The 23212-nt window shown below is 39.2% G+C and overlaps 1 protein-coding gene across 1 annotated transcript in view; it reads right to left on the bottom strand.

The window, feature by feature from the left end:
• Positions 1 to 23212, bottom strand: part of PRUNE2 (prune homolog 2 with BCH domain) — a 185282-nt gene that overhangs the window by 54466 nt on the left and 107604 nt on the right. Inside the window, exons 4-5 of the mRNA XM_053702485.1 lie at positions 14293 to 14395; positions 4740 to 4871 (exon numbers count right to left, since the gene is read on the bottom strand). Coding sequence (XP_053558460.1) covers positions 4740 to 4871; positions 14293 to 14395 — 235 coding nt within the window. The remainder of the gene's footprint in view (positions 1 to 4739; positions 4872 to 14292; positions 14396 to 23212) is intronic.

Raw genomic sequence — 23212 nt, 5'->3', positions numbered from 1 at the left:
CACTGCCTCCGCCTGAGGATCCCGGGATCTGGACAGATACCTGGGAAGTTTCTTGTTTAGATGGGACGCCATCAGATCTATTTCTGGAAGTTCCCACATTTGAACAATCTGAAGAAATACCTCTGGGTGAAGAGACCATTCGCCCGGATGCAACGTTTGGCGACTGAGATAATCCGCTTCCCAATTGTCTACACCTGGGATATGAACCGCAGAGATTAGACAGGAGCTGGATTCCGCCCAAACCAAAATTCGAGATACTTCTTTCATAGCCAGAGGACTGTGAGTCCCTCCTTGATGATTGATGTATGCCACAGTTGTGACATTGTCTGTCTGAAAACAAATGAACGATTCTCTCTTCAGAAGAGGCCAAAACTGAAGAGCTCTGAAAATTGCACGGAGTTCCAAAATATTGATCGGTAATCTCACCTCCTGAGATTCCCAAACTCCTTGTGCCGTCAGAGATCCCCACACAGCTCCCCAACCTGTGAGACTTGCATCTGTTGAAATTACAGTCCAAGTCGGAAGCACAAAAGAAGCCCCCTGAATTAAACGATGGTGATCTGTCCACCATGTTAGAGAGTGTCGAACAATCGGTTTTAAAGATATTAATTGAGATATCTTCGTGTAATCCTTGCACCATTGCTTCAGCACACAGAGCTGAAGAGGTCGCATGTGAAAACGAGCAAAGGGGATCGCGTCCGATGCAGCAGTCATAAGACCTAGAATTTCCATGCATAAGGCTACCGAAGGGAATGATTGTGACTGAAGGTTTCGACAAGCTGCAATCAACTTTAGACGTCTCTTGTCTGTTAAAGACAGAGTCATGGACACTGAATCCATCTGGAAACCCAGAAAAGTTACCCTTGTCTGAGGAATCAATGAACTTTTTGGTAAATTGATCCTCCAACCATGATCTTGAAGAAACAACACAAGTCGATTCGTATGAGATTCTGCTAAATGTAAAGACTGAGCAAGTACCAAGATATCGTCCAAATAAGGAAATACCACAATACCCTGTTCTCTGATTACAGACAGCTGGGCACCGAGAACCTTTGTAAAAATTCTTGGAGCTGTAGCTAGGCCAAACGGCAGAGCCACAAATTGGTAATGCTTGTCCAGAAACGAGAATCTCAGGAACTGATAATGATCTGGATGAATCGGAATATGCAGATATGCATCCTGTAAATCTATTGTGGACATATAATTCCCTTGCTGAACAAAAGGTAAGATAGTCCTTACAGTTACCATCTTGAACGTTGGTATCCTTACATAACGATTCAATATTTTTAGATCCAGAACTGGTCTGAAAGAATTCTCCTTCTTTGGTACAATGAAGAGATTTGAATAAAACCCCATCCCCTGTTCCGGAACTGGAACTGGCATAATTACTCCAGTCAACTCTAGATCTGAAACACATTTCAGAAATGCTTGAGCTTTTACTGGATTTACTGGGACACGGGAAAGAAAAAATCTCTTTGCAGGAGGTCTCAACTTGAAACCAATTCTGTACCCTTCTGAAACAATGCTCTGAATCCAAAGATTGTGAACAGAATTGATCCAAATTTCCTTGAAAAAACGTAACCTGCCCCCTACCAGCTGAGCTGGAATGAGGGCCGCACCTTCATGTGGATTTAGAAGCAGGCTTTGCCTTTCTAGCTGGCTTGGATTTATTCCAGACTGGAGATGGTCTCCAAACTGAAACTGCTCCTGAGGATGAAGGATCAGGCTTTTGTTCTTTGTTGAAACGAAAGGAACGAAAATGATTATTAGCCCTGTTTTTACCTTTAGATTTTTTATCCTGTGGTAAAAAAGTTCCTTTCCCACCAGTAACAGTTGAAATAATGGAATCCAACTGAGAACCAAATAATTTGTTACCCTGGAAAGAAATGGAAAGTAAAGTTGATTTAGAAGCCATATCAGCATTCCAAGTTTTAAGCCATAAAGCTCTTCTAGCTAAAATAGCTAGAGACATAAACCTGACATCAACTCTGATAATATCAAAAATGGCATCACAGATAAAATTATTAGCATGCTGAAGGAGAATAATAATATCATGAGAATCACGATGTGTTACTTGTTGCACTAAAGTTTCCAACCAAAAAGTTGAAGCTGCAGCAACATCAGCCAAAGATATAGCAGGTCTAAGAAGATTACCTGAACACAGATAAGCTTTTCTTAGAAAGGATTCAATTTTCCTATCTAGAGGATCCTTAAACGAAGTACCATCTGACGTAGGAATAGTAGTACGTTTAGCAAGGGTAGAAATAGCCCCATCAACTTTAGGGATCTTGTCCCAAAATTCTAATCTGTCAGACGGCACAGGATATAATTGCTTAAAACGTTTAGAAGGAGTAAATGAATTACCCAAATTATCCCATTCTTTGGAAATTACTGCAGAAATAGCATTAGGAACAGGAAAAACTTCTGGAATAACCACAGGAGCTTTAAATACCTTATCTAAACGTTTAGAATTAGTATCAAGAGGACCAGAATCCTCTATTTCTAAAGCAATTAGTACTTCTTTAAGTAAAGAACGAATAAATTCCATTTTAAATAAATATGAAGATTTATCAGCATCAACCTCTGAGACAGAATCCTCTGAACCAGAGGAATCATCAGAATCAGAATGATGATGTTCATTTAAAAATTCATCTGTAGGGAGAGAAGTTTTAAAAGATTTTTTACGTTTACTAGAAGGAGAAATAACAGACATAGCCTTCTTTATGGATTCAGAAACAAAATCTCTTATATTATCAGGAACATTCTGCACCTTAGATGTTGAAGGAACTGCAACAGGCAATGGTACTTTACTAAAGGAAATATTATCTGCTTTAACAAGTTTGTCATGACAATCAATACAAACAACAGCTGGAGGAATAGCTACCAAAAGTTTACAGCAGATACACTTAGCTTTGGTAGATTCAGCACTTGACAGCGATTTTCCTGTAGTATCTTCTGACTCAGATGCAACGTGAGACATCTTGCAATATGTAAGAGAAAAAACAACATATATATAAAGCAAAATTGATCAAATTCCTTAAATGACAGTTTCAGGAATGGGAAAAAATGCCAAAGAACAAGCTTCTAGCAACCAGAAGCAATAAAAAATGAGACTTAAATAATGTGGAGACAAAAGCGACGCCCATATTTTTTCGCGCCAAATAAGACGCCCACATTATTTGGCGCCTAAATGCTTTTTGGCGCCAAAAATGACGCCACATCCGGAACGCCGACATTTTTGGCGCAAAATAACGTCAAAAAAATGACGCAACTTCCGGCGACACGTATGACGCCGGAAACGGAAATAGAATTTTTGCGCCAAAAAAGTCCGCGCCAAGAATGACGCAATAAAATGAAGCATTTTCAGCCCCTGCGAGCCTAACAGCCCACAGGGAAAAAGTCAAATTTTAAGGTAAGAAAAAATGTTAAATTAAAATGCATTATCCCAAATATGAAACTGACTGTCTGAAAATAAGGAAAGTTGAACATTCTGAGTCAAGGCAAATAAATGTTTGAATACATATATTTAGAACTTTATAAACAAAGTGCCCAACCATAGCTTGGAGTGTCACAGAAAATAAGACTTACTTACCCCAGGACACTCATCTACATATAGCAGATAGCCAAACCAGTACTGAAACGAGAATCAGCAGAGGTAATGGTATATATAAGAGTATATCGTCGATCTGAAAAGGGAGGTAAGAGATGAATCTCTACGACCGATAACAGAGAACCTATGAAATAGACCCCGTAGAAGGAGATCACTGCATTCAAATAGGCAATACTCTCCTCACATCCCTCTGACATTCACTGCACGCTGAGAGGAAAACCGGGCTCCAACTTGCTGCGGAGCGCATATCAACGTAGAATCTAGCACAAACTTACTTCACCACCTCCATCGGAGGCAAAGTTTGTAAAACTGAATTGTGGGTGTGGTGAGGGGTGTATTTATAGGCATTTTGAGGTTTGGGAAACTTTGCCCCTCCTGGTAGGAATGTATATCCCATACGTCACTAGCTCATGGACTCTTGCTAATTACATGAAAGAAAAGACTTTACGCAAATTGCGTAAGTTAATTTGCGGTACGGCCAAAAAAGTGTGCGGAACAGCTGTACCTACAAGACTCGTAATAGCAACGGTAGTGAAAAAGCAGCGTTATAACCCATAACGCTGCTTTTTTACTCATAACGCAAAACTCGTAATCTAGCCGTTTGGATTCAGCGCTGTAGGTTTAATGCGTGTCCAGTTAGCTTGTAAACAAATAACGGTAGTGCTTTTTTTCTATTCAGCTCACTCCATTGAATTCTATGGGAGAAGTTAACGCAGTAACAATATCTGAAGTCTTAAGGTTAACATGCATCAAGTTTCAATTGCGCACTAACTTTTTACTTTCAACTTTTAATACGCGCACTAACCTGCAGCATTAAAAGTTTTACTTTAAGCACAGTTAGTGCAAGAGCAAAAAAGTTCATAAGCGTCTCACTTGTAATCTGGCCCAGTATGTTTACAGTATGTCTGGTGGAGGCTTGAAAGATGCAAGAGCAAATTGTTCCCTGAAATGATAAATGCACATAGCAAATAAAATACCCTTTTTTTTGTTGATGGTTTGTAAATTTGACAATTCCCTTTATTTTGAATAATGCTATATAGCTAACTCCTCTTAAAAGGTGAGCATTACAAAACCAACCAAAAACTAATATTCTATATAACTCTAAGTAAATGTAAACTTTATATCTCACCGCCTATCGATCATTTGGTAGCATTTTTTCATCCATCCTAAACCAGGCATTTTTCTTCTTGGGGTCGCCCCATTTAAGTAGACAATCATATAGTCTTCTGCCACCATAAGTTCCAGAGTACTTATGACATATCTAAAATGGAGAGCAGCATGGAAAATGTAAAATAAGTGCATGGTTTTATTTGTAAAAACTTTTGCCAAACAAAATCTTATATAAAATTGATTATATTCTTCAAATGCAATCTTCTTTTTGACATTCAAAAGTGAAATGAGGATGGGTGCATTTTAATTTTGAATAGAATCATTTTTGCAATACACAGTTCCTATTTTAAGGAATAATTTTCACCAAATCTTGAAACTTGATGGGGTCATTTACACATTTGTTTTTAATGAAATATATTTTCTGCACTATTTTACCAAATATTTTGATAAAAAGAAAAACACAATTTATGCTTACCTGATAAATTGATTTCTCTTGTGGTGTATCCAGTCCACAGATCATCCATTACTTGTGGGATATTCTCATTCCCAACAGGAAGTTGCAAGAGGACACCCACAGCAGAGCTGTTATATAGCTCCTCCCCTAACTGCCATATCCAGTCATTCGACCGAAAACACGCAGCGAAAGGAGAAACCATAGGGTGCAGTGGTGACTGTAGTTTAAATGAAAAAATGACCTGGCTTAAAACGACAGGGCGGGCCGTGGACTGGATACACCACAAGAGAAATAAATTTATCAGGTAAGCATAAATTGTGTTTTCTCTTGTAAGGTGTATCCAGTCCACGGATCATCCATTACTTGTGGGATACCAATACCAAAGCTAAAGTACACGGATGAAGGGAGCGACAAGGCAGGTACTTAAACGGAAGGTACCACTGCCTGTAAAACCTTTCTCCCAAAAATAGCCTCCGAAGAAGCAAAAGTATCAAATTTGTAGAATTTTGAAAAAGTATGAAGTGAAGACTAAGTCGCCGCCTTGCAAATCTGTTCAACAGAAGACTCATTTTTAAAGGCCCAAGTGGAAGCCACAACTCTAGTAGAATGAGCTGTAATCCTTTCAGGAGGCTGCTGGCCAGCAGTCTCATAGGCTAAGCGGATTATGCTTCTTAGCCAAAAAGAAAGAGAGGTTGCCGAAGCCTTTTGACCTCTCCTCTGTCCAGAGTAGACAACAAACAAAGCAGATGTTTGACGAAAATCTTTAGTAGCTTGTAAGTAAAACTTTAAAGCACGAACCACGTCCAGATTGTGTAATAGACGTTCCTTCTTTGAAGAAGGATTAGGACACAAGGATGGAACAACAATCTCTTGATTGATATTCTTGTTAGATACCACCTTAGGTAAAAACCCAGGTTTGGTACGTAGGACTACCTTATCCGTATGGAAGATCAGATAAGGAGAATCACATTGTAAAGCAGATAACTCGGAGACTCTACGAGCCGAGGAAATAGCTACCAAAAACAGAACTTTCCGAGACAAAAGTTTGATATCTATGGAATGAAGAGGTTCAAACGGAACTCCTTGAAGAACCTTAAGAACCAAATTTAAGCTCCATGGAGGAGCAAGAGGTTTAAACACAGGCTTGATTCTAACCAAAGCTTGACAAAATGCCTGAACGTCTGGAACATCTGCCAGACGCTTGTGTAAAAGAATAGACAGAGCAGAAATCTGTCCTTTTAAGGAACTAGCCGACAATCCTTTTTCCAAACCATCTTGGAGAAAAGATAATATCCTGGGAATCCTGACCTTACTCTATGAGTAACCCTTGGATTCACACCAATAAAGATATGTACGCCATATTTTATGGTAAATTTTCCTGGTGACAGGTTTTCGTGCATGTATTAAGGTATCAATGACTGACTCGGAGAAGCCACGCTTTGATAAAATCAAGCGTTCAATCTCCAGGCAGTCAGTCTCAGAGAAATCAGATTTGGATGGTTGAAAGGACCCTGATGTAGAAGGTCCTGTCTCAGAGGCAGAGTCCATGGTGGAAAGGATGACATGTCCACCAGATCTGCATACCAGGTCCTGCATGGCCACGCAGGCGCTATCAAAATCACTGATGCTCTCTCCTGCTTGACCTTGGCAATCAGTCGAGGGAGCAGAGGAAACGGTGGAAACACATAAGACAGGTTGAAAGACCAGGGTGCTGCTAGAGCATCTATTAGCGTTGCCTTGGGATCCCTGGACCTGGATCCGTAACAAGGAAGCTTGGCGTTCTGGCGAGATGCCATGAGATCCAGTTCTGGTTTGCCCCAACGATGAATCAATTGTGCAAACACCTCCGGATGGAGTTCCCACTCTCCCGAATGAAAAGTCTGACGACTTAGAAAATCCGCCTCCCAGTTCTCTACACCTGGGATATGGATAGCTGATAGGTGGCAAGAGTGAGTCTCTGCCCAGCGAATTATCTTTGAGACTTCTAACATCGCTAGGGAACTTCTTGTTCCCCCTTGATGGTTGATGTAAGCCACAGTCGTGATGTTGTCCGACTGAAATCTGATGTACCTCAGAGTTGCTAACTGAGGCCAAGCCTGAAGAGCATTGAATATCGCTCTCAGTTCCAGAATATTTATGGGAAGGAGTGTCTAATCCTGAGTCCACGATCCCTGAGCCTTCAGGGAGTTCCAGACTGCACCCCAACCTAGAAGGCTGGCATCTGTTGTTACAATTGTCCAATCTGGCCTGCGAAAGGTCATACCTTTGGACAGATGGACCCGAGATAGCCACCAGAGAAGAGAATCCCTGGTCTCTTGATCCAGATTTAGTAGAGGGGACAAATCTGTGTAATCTCCGTTCCACTGACTGAGCATGCATAGTTGCAGCGGTCTGAGATGTAGGCGTGCAAACGGCACTATGTCCATTGCCGCTACCATTAAGCCGATTACTTCCATGCACTGAGCCACCGAAGGGCGCGGAATGGAATGAAGAACACGGCAGGAATTTAGAAGCTTTGATAACCTGGACTCCGTCAGGTAAATTTTCATTTCTACAGAATCTATCCCTAGTCCCTAGTTCTAGTCCCTAGGAAGGAAACTCTTGTGAGCGGGGATAGCGAACTCTTTTGCTCGTTCACTTTCCACCCATGCGATCTCAGAAATGCCAGTACTACGTCCGTATGAGACTTGGCAATTTGGAAGTTTGACACCTGTATCAGGATGTCGTCTAAATAAGGGGCCACTGCTATGTCTCGTGGCCTTAGGACCACCAGAAGCGACCCTAGCAACTTCGTAAAGATTCTTGGGGCTGTAGCTAATCTAAAGGGAAGAGCTACAAACTGGTAATGCCTGTCTAGAAAGGCAAACCTGAGAAACCGATGATGATCTTTGTGTATCGGAATGTGAAGATAAGCATCCTTTAGATCCACTGTAATCATATATTGACCCTCCTGGATCATAGGTAGGATGGTACGAATAGTTTCCATCTTGAATGATGGAACTCTGAGGAATTTGTTTAAGATCTTTAGATCCAAAATTGGTCTGAAGGTTCCCTCTTTTTCGGGAACCACAAACAGATTTGAGTAAAAACCCTATCCCTGTTCCTCCTTTGAAACTGGATGGATCACTCCCATAACTAGGAGGTCTCGTACACAGTGTAAGAATGCCTCTCTCTTTATCTGGTTTGCAGATAATTGTGAAAGGTGAAATCTCCCTTTTGGGGGGAAGCTTTGAAGTCCAGGGATATAATTTCCAACGCCCAGGGATCCTGGACATCTCTTGCCCACGCCTGGGAAAAGAGTGAAAGTCTGCCCCCTACTAGATCCATTACCGGATAGGGGGCCGTTCCTTCATGCTGTCTTAGAGGCAGCAACAGGCTTTTTGGCCTGCTTACCTTTGTTCCAGGTCTGGTTTGGTCTCCAGACAATCTTGGACTGAGCAAAAGTTCCCTCTTGTTTTGCATTAGAGGAAGTTGATGCCGCACCTGCCTTAAAGTTTCAAAAGGCACGAAAATTAGACTGTTTGAACCTGTCCTGAGGAAGGGCATGACCTTTTCCTCCAGTGATATCAGCAATAATCTCCTTCAAACCAGGCCCGAATAGGGTCTGCCCCTTGAAGGGAATGTTAAGTAGCTTAGATTTTGAAGTCACGTCAGCTGACCATGATTTAAGCCATAGCGCCCTGCGCGCCTGTATAGCAAAACCAGAATTCTTAGCCGTTAGTTTAGTCAAATGAACAATGGCATCAGAAACAAAAGAATTGGCTAGCTTAAGTGCTCTAAGCTTGCCAAGTATATCATCCAATGGAGTCGCTACCTGTAAAGCCTCTTCCAGAGACTCAAACCAGAACGCCGCAGCAGCAGTGACAGGAGCAATGCATGCAAGGGGCTGTAGGATAAAACCTTGTTGAACAAATATTTTCTTAAGGTAACCTTCTAATTTTTTATCCATTGGATCTAAAAAAGAACAACTGTCCTCAACAGGGATAGTAGTACGCTTTGCTAAAGTAGAAACTGCTCCCTCCACCTTAGGAACTGTCTGCCATAAGTCCCGTGTGGTGGCGTCTATTGGAAACATTTTTCTAAAAATAGGAGGGGGAGAGAACGGCACACCTAGTCTATCCCATTCCTTATTAATAATTTCTGTAAACCTTTTAGGTATTGGAAAAACATCAGTACACACCGACACTGCATAGTATTTATCCAGTCTACACAATTTCTCTGGCACTGCAATTGTATCACAGTCATTCAGAGCAGCTAAAACCTCCCTGAGCAACACGCGGAGGTGTTCAAGCTTAAATTTAAATGTAGAAATATCAGAATCAGGCATCTTTCCTGAGTCAGAAACATCACCCACAGACTGAAGCTCTCCTTCCTCAGCTTCTACATATTGTGAGGCAGTATCAGACATGGTTCTTAAAGCGTCAGTATGCTCTGCATTTCGTCTAACCCCAGAGCTATCTCGCTTACCTCTAAATTCAGGTAGTCTGGCTAATACCGCTGACAGTGTATTATCCATGACTGCCGCCATGTCTTGTAAAGTAATCGCTATGGGCGCCCTAGATATATTTGCGCCATTTGAGCGTGAGTCCCTTGAGCGGGAGTCAAAGGATCTGAAACGTGGGGAAAGTTAGTCGGCATAACTTCCCCCTCGTCAGATTCCTCTGGTGATAAATTTTTTAAAGACAAAATATGATCTTTATTGCTTAAAGTGAAATCAGTACATTTGGTACACATTCTAAGAGGGGGTTCCACCATGGCTTTTAAACATAATGAACAAGGAGTTTCCTCTATGTCAGACATGTTTGTACAGACTAGCAATGAGACTAGCAAGCTTGGAAAACACTTTAAATCAAGTTAACAAGCAAATATAAAAAACGGTACTGTGCCTATAAGAGAAACAAATTTTGTCAAAATTTGAAAAACAGTGAAAAAAGGCAGTAAATCAAACAAAATTTTTACAGTGTATGTAATAAGCTAACAGAGCATTGCACCCACTTGCAAATGGATGATTAACACCTTAGTTCAAAAAACGGATCAAAAAAACGATATAGACGTTTTTTAACAGTCACAACAAACTGCCACAGCTCTGAGTGGCCCTACCTTCCCCAATAAACGACTTTGGAAAGCCTTTGAGCCCTTTAGAGATGTTCTATAGCATTCAGGGGACTTCTGAGGGAAGCTGGATGTCTCAGTCTGTAATTTTAACTGCGCAAAAAAACGCTAAAATAGGCCCCTCCCACTCATACTACAACAGTGGAAAGCCTCAGGGAACTGTTTCTAGGCAAAATTTAAGCCAGCCATGTGGAAAAAACTAGGCCCCAATAAAGTTTTATCACCAAAGCATATATAAAAAAGCTTAAACATGCCAGCAAACGCTTTATATTGCAATTTTATAAGGGTATTACCCCTGAGAGTAAGCATGATACCAGTCGCTATTAAATCACTGTATTCAGGCTTAACTTACATTAATCCGGTATCAGCAGCATTTTCTAGTATTTTCCATTTCTAGAAAAAATTGTAACTGCACATACCTCATAGCAGAGTAACCTGCACGCCATTCTCCCGCTGAAGTTACCTCTCTCCTCAGACATATGTGAGAACAGCAATGGATCTTAGTTACAACCTGCTAAGATCATAGAAAACTCAGGCAGATTCTTCTTCTATTTATTGCCTGGGATAAAATAGTACAACTCCGGTACCATTTAAAAATAACAAACTTTTGATTGAAGATAAAAAACTAACTATATTTCACCACTCTCTCTTACTACCTCCATGCGTGTTGAGAGTTGCAAGAGAATGACTGGATATGGCAGTTAGGGGAGGAGCTATATAACAGCTCTGCTGTGGGTGTCCTCTTGCAACTTCCTGTTGGGAATGAGAATATCCCACAAGTAATGGATGATCCGTGGACTGGATACACCTTACAAGAGAAATTAGCTTTAGTTATAGGTACATGGGATTTTTTTCAATGTGTTTTTTCAATGCGTATATGCATGTTTGATATGAGGAATTCAGTGCACTGGCAGTAGATTATGTTATGTTGAAACAGAAAATAAATAAAATGATTGCCCTTTCTAACTTTTTATTTTCATATAAAATGGATGTATTCCTGCTTCGTCTGTGACTATCACATTATCTCACAGAACATTTCAACATTTTTGTTTAAAAATATAAAAAGAAATAAAAAAGATCTCTTCATTATCTAGTATTAAATTAAAAACAATTTGTTCAATTTTAAATTGACAAAATAACATGGAGGATGAAATGGTGTAGTAAGGTTATCTCAACAAAGAACATAATTGCCTTTTTTGTTACAAATGTAATAGTTTTCTCCTATCCTTTAAGGGACATGAAAATAACAATGAAACTTTCATGAATCAGATAAGGCACTTTAAATTCCCTTCTGTTATCAAATTGACTTTGTTTTCTTTGTATCCTTTGTTGAAAAGCACACATAGGTAGGCTAAGTAACAGGAATGCACTTTCATTTGTTTTACTTTTATGTCCCTTTAATAAAACAATATGGAAATTACTATTATACTTTTGTAATCAAAATAAATCCAGTTTACTTTAATTATTAAATTTACCTTTTTCTCTCGGTACCCTTTTTTGATTTAGCCTCTATAAGGACATACTGATGCAGGCTTAGGGGAGTGCATGTGTCATAAGCACTATGTGGGAGCAGTGTGTTTAACCATGTTATAAAAGCAACCTGTAGCAGGAGGCTGCAGCAGGCAATGCTGAATGACAGCAGGGAAAGCACACAACTCTGCCTTCACTTACAAGTACCGACCGTTTGGATGCATTCTACATAAAGATAGATGCATTCTCAGTTTGTGTTCAAAATATCCTCTTTATTAAACAATTATCAGGTTCATTAGATTAGTTTACCTGATGTTCTAAACATTACCGGGTTCACAGAGAAATGCTAGTTTCAGTCTTGCAAAGCTCCGGCTAGGCTAAATATTCTAAACTAAAAAGCTGTATTATATGAGTGGCGATCTGACTTCCATAGGAAAGGAAAGTGTTCGCTGCCCTTTAACTTTCTGAGCAGTGCGGAAGGGGCATGTTTTCAAGACATATTTACACAACATATAGGGCTGGATTACAAGTGAATCGCTAAATATCGCTTTCATGAAAGCAATATTTGTACACCACTGAGTAATACAAATTATCAGCAATGTGAATGTGAGCTCGCATTCGCATTGTTGGGAAGCATTACTCTCACGAGAGCACGTTTCCATAGGCTCCAATGGGAGCCTCATTCTGATGCCATCACAGACGACACAGAACCTAAGCACAGCGAAACGGGTAAGTAGCGCAGAGATGGCAGCAATATTAAATATATATGTTTATGATTATATACATATATATGTATGTGTTTATATGGGTATATACACATAATAACACATAAATATATATGTATATAAGCATATACATATATATTTACTGGGAACAAACAGTTCCCATAGACTGCAATGCAAAAGCACATTTCAGTGCTGGGTTTTTTTCTAGCACCCCAGACTCGCCAACTTTACACCCAAAATACTGCCTAGAGCAGTAATTTTATTAAAAAATAAAAATGCTACATTTTTTATTTTCTAATAAAATACACTACACTGTATTTTGGGGGCAATTGGGGCACATTTATAAAATTAACCAGAGATCTGATCTCTGGTTAATTTTAGAAGCGTTAATTGCCCGTTTGCGGGCATGCGATAAATTAGTGCTCCACTTGTAATCTACCTTATACTGTGTATATAAATAGATTAGTCCTTGTAATAGTTTAAATTTATATGCAAACTGAGTTTCACAGTATATGCTGTATATTTCTTACAATTGCTGATCTTGCCACAGAAAAGGTGGTGAGACATCTATGTGTGAAAATATTAACCTAAGCTAGTGTTAGAACATACCTGCTAAGGTTCCTCATTGTTATACAGGTTACTCCCATGGAACATCCATAGAACACCTATATGTATTTGCTATGCATGCAATCGCATTATAGTGCTAATGTGACAATGCTTTGAGCATTGGGGAACTAGAGCTCCCTCTATAGGTTGCTTGTATAACATTGCTTTACATTGCTTTATATTGATACAATATAGTTCTCAATACACCTGAATGCTTCTGAGCCTTACTTATGTAAATGAGATGTTTCAACAAATATCAAGAAAAGGAAACAAGGAAGCAAATTCATCAAAAAAGTCAACAGTCAAGGTTTTTTTTTTTTTTTTTTTTTTTTTTTTAAATCCTATGCAATATCTGAACCATGAAAAATAAATCTGGTTTATCTCCAATCTGGGTTAAAATAACTGCTAAATAGCTTTAGGCTTTTTGAGAGTTTTGACAAAATATACATTCTTGTGGTTTATATAATCAGGATATGTTACATACGTGTATACTTATATTTCAGGTCTTTGGAAAAGAGGATTAACAAGTATGATGAATCAAACCATATATTTATATAATACTATTAGTTGTACTACCTGATTATAACAGATCAAAGACCAACTTTAATGTAATGACATTTGATAACAATTTACAATTATGTGCAAGTAATAGGCAAGCTCTTATTTGAAACTTTTGTTTTCAATTACTGATATGGAGAATAGCGTCATTATTTTGTTGTTATGCCAATCACATATCTTTGTTCACTGTTAAAAGTAAAATGGAACCATTGACTGTGAATTGTCAGAAAGCTGTGTTTACAGATGCATGGAGATAAACAATATGACCGGATTACTGTCACACTCAACAGAGTGTAAATATTTCCTTGAATATACAGTAAAACTGTCCATTTTAGTTTTTCATAATCATTTTGGTATTTGACTTCAGTTTTTATTATGCTGCTTTATTGGTTCTATTAAACAAAGCAATATATGTTTTGCATTGTTTATGATTTGAACAAATGAGAGTGAGAATAGCGGAAACAAACTCTTTTTTTTAAAGAGTGAAACTAAAGCAAGCTACACCATGATAAGTATTGTCTCCAGCATGAAACAGAGCTCTCTTTGTCCAACAAAAGCTGATGCCATATGTTTTCACATAGGCTTTGCCAAAGCCCTGCAGACAACACATAAGGACAGAGAGGAAAACAGTTTTTATTAGCACTCACAGAAAAAGGTTTTCCATGACATAGTTGTAGTCAGCTCGGCTGCTGTCAGGCAGAAAACAGGCAGCAAACACAATGATAGCATTTATACCCTCACCGTAATAGCCTGCCAAAGAAAGACAATTTTATATCATTGCTGTAAAAGAACATTTACATTGTAAATAAGCATTTCATTATATAAAAGCACTTAATAGATATGCAATATGCAGTGTAATACAACGCACTATAAACATCTTTATTCATCTCTATTAATTAATTGATCACATTGTAATTAACAAGGTGTGATTTAAAAACTCTAAATTCTAAGTTTTAGTTCTGATTTCTCAACCCAATGTAAACAATCATGTTCTAATCCCACTGGAGACTGAATTCATTTTTTATACACATAGGGCTAGATTACGACTGGAGTGCTATTTAGCAATTTCGCTATAGTGCTAACTGCACTAGCAGTAAACTGTTTGCGTGCATCAAGTTGTGATGGTATTATGAGTTGAAAGTAAAAAGTTATCGCTCCAGCGCTAACCCGACGCACCCAATAAGCTGAAATTACAATATTGTGTGGGAGATAACCTATTCACCACAAGAAGTCAATGGAGAAAAAAAAGTGAAAAAAAAACCCTACTCGTGCACTAACCGGAATTGCCATAAGACCCCTACTCGAATAACCCCTAAACCTCTACATAGCCCAACGCAAAGTCCCCACTACACTATTAACCCCTAAACCACCAGCTCCCCAACACAAAGTAACCCACTACACTATTAACCCCTAAACCGCTGGCCCCCATTTCAAATTAACCCCCTAACATCTAAACCCCCTAATCTAACACCCCCTAAGTTAAACCAAAATAGACTAACCCTACCTTGACCAAAAAAATCTTAGTACCTTTAAAAAAATAAAGACTTACCCAAGAAAGTAAAAAAGAATCTAACCTTTCCATTTAAAACTAAAATCCTACCATTGCTATTAAAAAAAATAAAAAAAAATACTACTACAAAAAAAAAGTTATGCCTATTCTAACCTCCCCCCAAAAAAACACCCCAACATGAAAAAACTATTCTAAAACTAAACTACAAACCACCATTAAAATTACCTTTTGTAGGCCATTGCTCTAAAGTGATCCAGCTCTTTTTGTGAAAAACAAAAAAAAAGTCCTAATCTAGAAAAAAAACCACCTCAAAAAACAAAACAAAAGTAACACTGAACCCCAAGATGGTACTCACCGAAGATTAATCCTGGTGGCAGCGCTCCATCTTCTTCCTGTCGGCGGTCCATCTTCATTTGTAGCTGCGTTCTTTATCTATCTTCAGCTCTTCAAGAAAGACAATCCTCTTTATGTGGTCACCAGCCGCACACTGAATTTTGAATGCAAGGTACCCTTTTTATATAGGGGAGTGGAAGGGGAGAATCCCCAGGAGCTAAGTATGCTCTTAAATCGTGTAAATTCAAAATGTAGCTTGGGGGGGGATTACCTGAGATCCCACAAGCTGGGTAAGGGGGGGAAATAGTTCGATGATTGGGGGACCAGCAGGTCCTTGAACTTCGTGAGCCCCAGGTTAGTCCAGGTATTAGGGTGGTAGTCAGGGAGACCTAGAAGGAGGCCCGTGATAGAGTGAATGGGTGATGGATGTGGTGCTACCCCAGAGTAATGCCTGAGTTTGTCCCAAATAAGTAAGCATTGCTTAATTACTTTATTGTCGATGTATAGGTGTCGCCAACAGTGAGGAGGGATCCAAATAAGATCCCGCAGATGAACATGGTTGGGCAAGGATGCCTGCTCCAGAGTGCTCCATTTGCTAATGGGATTGATAATTCCCAAAGCGATATGTGAGTGAGCATAGCAGCTTCGTAATATCTGATTATAGAGGGCAACGCAATACCCCTGAAGGACTTAGGGAACTGCAGAACTTTATGAGCCACTCTGGCTGGCTTCCCACGCCAGATGTATCTGGTGAACCCGCTCTGGAACTGCATTAATGCAGGTGCCTAGGAAGCCTAAGTGGAAGGCACCTAAACAAATATGTCAATTTTGGAAGGAATGACATCTTGAGAGCAGTAATCCTGCCCAACCATGACAACGTCTGAAGGTTCCACTTGGAGGTCAGGGAACGCAGTTCAGATAACAATGGGGTATAATTGTCATGGATAAGCTGAGTAATGTTGTTTAAGATGTAAATCCCTAAATGCTTGATGTTTTCCTTTTTACTCTAGAAATTGTGTGTTTTTACAAGGTCTTGGATGTAGTCGGAGGGGAACCCCCATGAATATAATTCGTTTTTTGTATGGTTTAATTTGTAGAAGGACATATCACCAAAGAGTTTCAAAAGGGACAGAAGCGGAGGGATAGTATCTTTAGGGGAAGAGGAAAAAATGATGAAGTCATCCACAAAGAGCATGATTTTGTGGGAAGTACCGTGTAAAGTAATGCCTTCCAAAGAGGGTTCCCAGCGGATGAGTTCGGCAAGGTGTTCTATAGCCAAGGCGAACAAGAAAGGGATAAAGAGCAGCCTTGACGGGTGCTGTTGGACAGTGAAAATGGAGCAGAGCAAAACCCCATACCCCTGCTGAAGGAGAAGAGTACAGAGCTTGTATATGGGAATGCATTTCCTCTGGGAACCGAAATACCTCCAGGACCTCCCAGAGGTATTCCCATCTGACCCTATCAAATGCCTTCTCGGCATCCAATGATAGGATCAAGAAGGGTTTATTTAGTATGGTGGCCTCCATAGCAATATTGAGCAAGCGCCTGGTGTTATCGGGCCCCTCTCGGTTGGGGATTAAGCCCACCTGGTCTTCATTAATTAGATTGGGGAGTAGTGTAGCGATTCTATTAGCTAAAATTTTTGAATAGATTTTAATATCTGTGTTTATGAGTGAGATTGGCCTGTAACTGGATCATAAACATGGATCCTAATTGGGCTTTGGGATTGTTATAATAGTGGCTTCTAGGAATTCCCTGGAAATGAGCCCTGCGAGCCAGCCGTGTGAAAAAAACGTTGTAACAGGGGGGATAACTCAGCCCTGTTTGTTTTATAGAACAAAGAGGGAAAGTCATCAGGACCTGGGGCCTTAAGCGGCTTAAGGTGCCTAATTACCTGTTTAACCTTGGATAGGGAAATTGGGGCCTCTCAGAGAAACCTGGTCGGCTATCGACAAAGTAGGGAGATTAAGTTGTTTAAGAATTTGCTTGATAATAAACCAGGGCATGGCAGGGGGAAACTCAGAATCCATAATATTGTAAAGGTCTTAATAATATTTGTCAAAGAGAGAGCCTATCTGACTGGGCAAGGTAGTGGACTGGCCTTTATGCTTAAGCATTTGAATGCGAGAAGCGCTTTCTTTATGGCGTAATCTATTGGCTAATAATGTATCGGCTTTATTACCCTTATAATAGAATAGTTGCCTAGTCTTAATAAGTTGCTGTTGTGTGTATTTCAGTTCCAGTTCACAGATATGGGCCGTTTGTGTCGGTGTAGGAGAGCTGCGATTCTGAGCTTCCAAGTTTTTGAATTCACTAAAGGCTTGTGATAGGGGTAATCCCCGAGATTTCCGTAAGCTATCCTGTTTTTTAATAATCAAGCCTCTAATAGAGGCCTTCAAAGCTCCTCATAGAGTATCATCAGAGACTAAGTGGTTATCATTCATTTCAATTAATTCCCTCATGGAATTCCGAAACTCTTTGCTAAAGGGGACGTCAGAAAGTAAGGTGTGGGGCATGGTCCAGGATGCAGGGCTTGGTTTATCAGTAGGTTCGCTAAGAGTAAGGGAAACCTGATCATGGTCTGACCATGGGCAGACGTGAATTTTAACTTTTCTAACATGGTCTAAGGTTTGGGCTTGGGAAAAAATATAATCTAACCTGGAGTAAGTTGAGTGGACATGTGAGATGTGTGTGAAGTCTATGTCCTGCGAGTTGAAGGCTCTCCATACATCATAGAGCCCGAATTTCAACATGAGGGACCTAAATTTGAGGGAGAGGTTATCACTACGGGAAATTCCTGAGCTAGTTCTATTTGTCTTTTTGTCTAATTGAGGGTTCCATACCAAATTGAAGTCCCCACCAATAATTACTATGCCCTGCCCATACCTATCTATCAATTTAAGGATTTTGTGAAGGTACTTACACTGGCCAGTATTAGTAAGGTATATAGAGGCTATGGTATAAAAAAAATTTGGTTGAGCTTACACTTTAATATTATGTATCTGGCATGGGGGTCTTTTTCTATGAAGGTTATCTCACACGCCAGGTGCCTGTGTATCAGGATAGCCACCCCTCTTGCCTTGGAGGAATACAAGGCAAGTTCAACTTAAGTCTAGGGATATCTCCCTCTTTCCAGTGTGTCTCTTGGAGGAGAACCACATCCGGATTTAAGTGTGAGAGTGATCTAAAAAAAAAAATACTACGTTTGCCTGGCGAATTCAAACCCCTAATCTTAGAACATATTCCCCTATGTGAAGAACATTGGAATGTGAAATATTTAAAGTACATACACAGTTAAACACCTTATTAAATCTGAATATTGCATAAATATGATTATTCATATTTTTAGCTACTTGCTACCCCAGACCTCATATCTTTAAGTCCTTTTTAATGCAATTTCTTTAAACATAATTTTGACTAGACTAGCGGCTAGATTACTTGTTTTGTGTTATGAGCGGCTCGGTGCTAACTTGCAAGTTATTGCCACTGCTCACCTCCCTATAGTGCTGCTATTATAGGTTTGCAAAAACCCGGCGTTAGCAGGCAATATTGCAGCGTTGAGCAAAATTGAGCTCCATACCGCACTCAAATACCAGCGCTGCTTTGAGCTGGTTTTACGTGCTCATGCACAAGTTCCCCATAGACATCAATGGGGAGAGCCAGCTAAAAAAAAGCCTAACACCTGCAATAATGGAGCGTAAAGCTCCGTAGCGCTGCCCCATTGATTCCTATGGGGAAAGAAAACGTATGTTTACACCTAACACCCTAACATAAACCCTGAGTCTAAACACCCCTAATCTGCCGCCCCCGACATCACCGCCACCTACCTACACTTATTAACCCCTAATCTGCTGCCCCCAATGTCGCCGCCACCTACATTACAGTTATTAACCCCTAATCTGCCGCCCCCAACATCGCCGCCACCTACCTACACTTATTAACCCCTAATCTGCCACCCCCAACGTCGCCGCCACTATACTAAAGTTATTAACCCCTAAACCCCTACAGTTATTAACCTCTAATCTGCCGCCCCCAACATCGCCGCCACCTACCTACACTTATTAACCCCTAATTTGCCACCCCCAACGTCGCCGCCACTATACCCCTAAACCTAAGTCTAACCCTAACACCCACTAACTTTAACATAATTAAAATAAATCTAAATAAAAATTACAATTAATACCTAAATAATTCCTATTTAAAACTAAATACTTACCTGTAAAATAAACCCTAAGCTAGCTACAATATAACTAATAGTTACATTGTAGCTATCTTAGGTTTTATTTTTATTTCACAGGTAAGTTTGTATTTATTTTAACTAGGTAGACTAGGTAGTAAATAGTTATTAACTATTTACTAGCTACCTAGTTAAAATAAATAAATTTACCTGTAAAATAAAACCTAACCTGCCTTACACTAACACCTAAGATAACACTACAATTAAATCAATTACATTAATTAAATACAATTAACTAAATTACAAAAAATAATAAACACTAAATTACACAAAATAAAAAAGAAATGATCAAATATTTAAACTAATTACACCTAATCTAATAGCCCTATCAAAATAAAAAAGCCCCCCAAAATAAAAAAACCCTAGCCTAAACTAAACTGCCAATAGCCCTTAAAAGGGCCTTTTGCAGGGCATTGCCCCAAAGAAATCAGCTCTTTTACCTGTAAAAAAATACAAACAACCCCCCCAACAGTAAAACCCACCACCCACACAACCAAACCCTCCGAATAAAATCCTATCTTTTTTTTACCTAAGCTCCCCATTGCCCTGAAAAGGGCATTTGGATGGGCATTGCCCTTAAAAGGGCATTTAGCTCTTTTTCAGCCCAAACCCTAAGCTAAAAATAAAATCCACCCAATAAACCCTTAAAAAAACCTAACACTAACCCCCGAAGATCCACTTACAGTTTTCGAAGACCGGACATCCATCCTCAATGAAGCCGGGAGAAGTCTTCATCGAAGCGGGCAGAAGTCCTCAACGAAGCCGGGAGAAGTCTTCATCCAAGCGGCAAGAAGTTGTCCTCCAGGCGGGCAGAAGTCTTAATCCAGATGGCATCTTCTATCTTTATCCTTCCGACGCGGAGCGGCTCCATCTTCAAGACATCCTTTTAAGGGCTATTGGCAGTTTAGTTTAGGCTAGGGTTTTTTTTTTTTTTTGATAGGGCTATTAGATTAGGTGTCATTAGTTTAAATATTTGATAATTTCTTTTTTATTTTGTGTAATTTAGTGTTTATTATTTTTTGTAATTTAGTTAATTGTATTTAATTAATGTAATTGATTTAATTGTAGTGTAATGTTAGGTGTTAGTGTAAGGCAGGTTAGGTTTTATTTTAAAGGTAAATTTGTATTTATTTTAGCTAGGTAGTTGTTAAATAGTTAATAACTATTTACTAACTAGTCTACCTAGTTAAAATAAATACAAACTTACCTGTGAAATAAAAATAAACCCTAAGATAGCTACAATGTAACTATTAGTTATATTGTAGCTAGCTTAGGGTTTATTTTACAGGTAAGTATTTAGTTTTAAATAGGAATTATTTAAGTATAAATTGTAATTTTTATTTAGATTTATTTTAATTATGTTAAAGTTAGTGGGTATTAGGGTTAGACTTAGGGTTAGGTTTAGGGGTTAATAACTTTAGTATAGTGGCTGCGATTTTGGGGGCAGCAGATTAGGGGTTAATAACAGTAATGTAGGTTGTGGCGATGTTAGGGACAGCAGATTAGGGGTTAATAATATTTAACTAGTGTTCGTGATGCAGGAGTGCGGCGGTTTAGGGGTTAATATGTTAACTATAGTGGCAGCAATGTCCGGAGCGGCAGATTAGGGGTTAATAAATGTATTTTAGTGTTTGCGATGCGGGAGGGCCTCGGTTTAGGGGTTAATAGGTAGTTTATGGGTGTTAGTGTACTTTGTAGCACTTTAGTTAGGAGTTTTATGCTACAGCTTTGTAACATAAAAGCCATAACTATTGACTTTTAGTTTACGGTATGGATCTTGACAGTATGGGCTGTACCGCTCACTTTTTGGAAGGACAGGCAAACTCATAATACCAGCGCTATGGAAGTCCCATTGAAAAAAGGACTTTTTGAAAGCTACGGTAGTTATGTTGCGTGACGGCCAAAAAAGTGTGCGGTACAGATATACCTGCAAGACTCTTAATACCAGCAGTAGTGAAAAAGCAGCATTGTGAAGCTTTTTAACCATAACGCAAAACTCGTAATCTAGCCGAGTGTTATTAACTGTAACTGTACTATTAAATGTATTTTCAATGCTTTTTGTCTCATGTAAAAGTGAACCAGAACTCTGAAGTCGTGCTAATCCGATGCAGTTAAGTTTGATTGTGCTTAAGTGAAAGCATTTACTTTATACTCATAATACACGTGCAATTTCTGGCCACAAAAAAAAGCCACAAAATACCTCAAACACCTGAGATGGCACAGGAAGCCAAAACCTGGTACTGTTCCAGGAAAATCAGGACAGGGGAAGATAAATACGTAGGGAATCATAAAGTAATGCTATTTAAAATAGCATTTTATTGAAAATGATACCTTATAAAATAACAAAATATGATATTATATAAGCAAACATAAATGCACAAAAATTCACATATAGCAATATTTTAATTTTCAATTAAGCACAAAATGTCCCTTTTAACATTCCAACAATTGTTGGAGCTCCAGGCAAAGGTACTTTTTTGCTATGCCCTTTACTGCTAAATTGAGTAAATATGAGCACTAATTAAATAACATTCTCTAATCCATATCAGCGCAATCTTTCAGAAAGCTTTGGGAAAACTCTGTTCGAGATTATAAAGTCTGAATTTCTTACTACTCAGAGGAATGTGTTTTAGGTAGTTGCACTCAGTACTGTGCCCTTGACTGCACACCATATGGAGGGGGTTCTACTGTTAGTGAGGTTTAGTGCCAGTAATGGACATTTAGTATCATTCAGAGGGTGGCATATGATCCCCCAATGGTTTCATAAGGGCTTCATTACACTTTAACATGCACAGACACACACACACTCCCTTTTCTTTTTACAAAGGAAGAAATTTCAAGGGCTTTATCAAAAATAAAAGTAAATAAGTCTGTGGGTCCAGATAATATTCATCCTAGGGTTCTAAAAGAACTTCAATCTATAATAGCTGCTCCATTAGCTGATTTATTTAATCAGTCACTTCTAACAGGAGTTGTTCCAAAAGACATGGAAATTACCAATGTAGTCCCTCTTCATAAAAAGGGTAGTAAGGGAGATTCTAGTAGGGGAGATTCTTTTAACTATAGGCCAGTCAGTTTGACCTCAATTGCAGGGAAATTAAGGGAAACCCTTGAAATGGAAATACTTGTATCTTCCCTTTAGACAAACAACTTGGGAGACAAAGGACAGCATGGTTTCACTGCTGGACAATCATGTCAGACTAATCTAATTGATTTCTTTGACCATGTAACTAAATTAATAGACCAGGGAGGAGTCGTAGATGTTGCATATCTAGACTTTAGCAAAGCAGTTGACACCATCCCACACAACAAAAATTCACAAAATGTATTGCCCTGGAGTAGATGCTAAGATTGTTAAAGGGACACTGAACCCAAATTTTTTCTTTTGTAATTCCGATAGAGCATGACATTTTAAGCAACTTTGTAATTTACTCCTATTATCAAATGTTCCTTATTCTCTTGGTATCTTTATTTGAAATGCAAGAAT

Source organism: Bombina bombina, chromosome 2 (genome assembly GCF_027579735.1).
Source record: "Bombina bombina isolate aBomBom1 chromosome 2, aBomBom1.pri, whole genome shotgun sequence".
NCBI lineage: Eukaryota > Metazoa > Chordata > Amphibia > Anura > Bombinatoridae > Bombina > Bombina bombina.
This window is presented reverse-complemented; position numbering and strand designations above follow the sequence as displayed.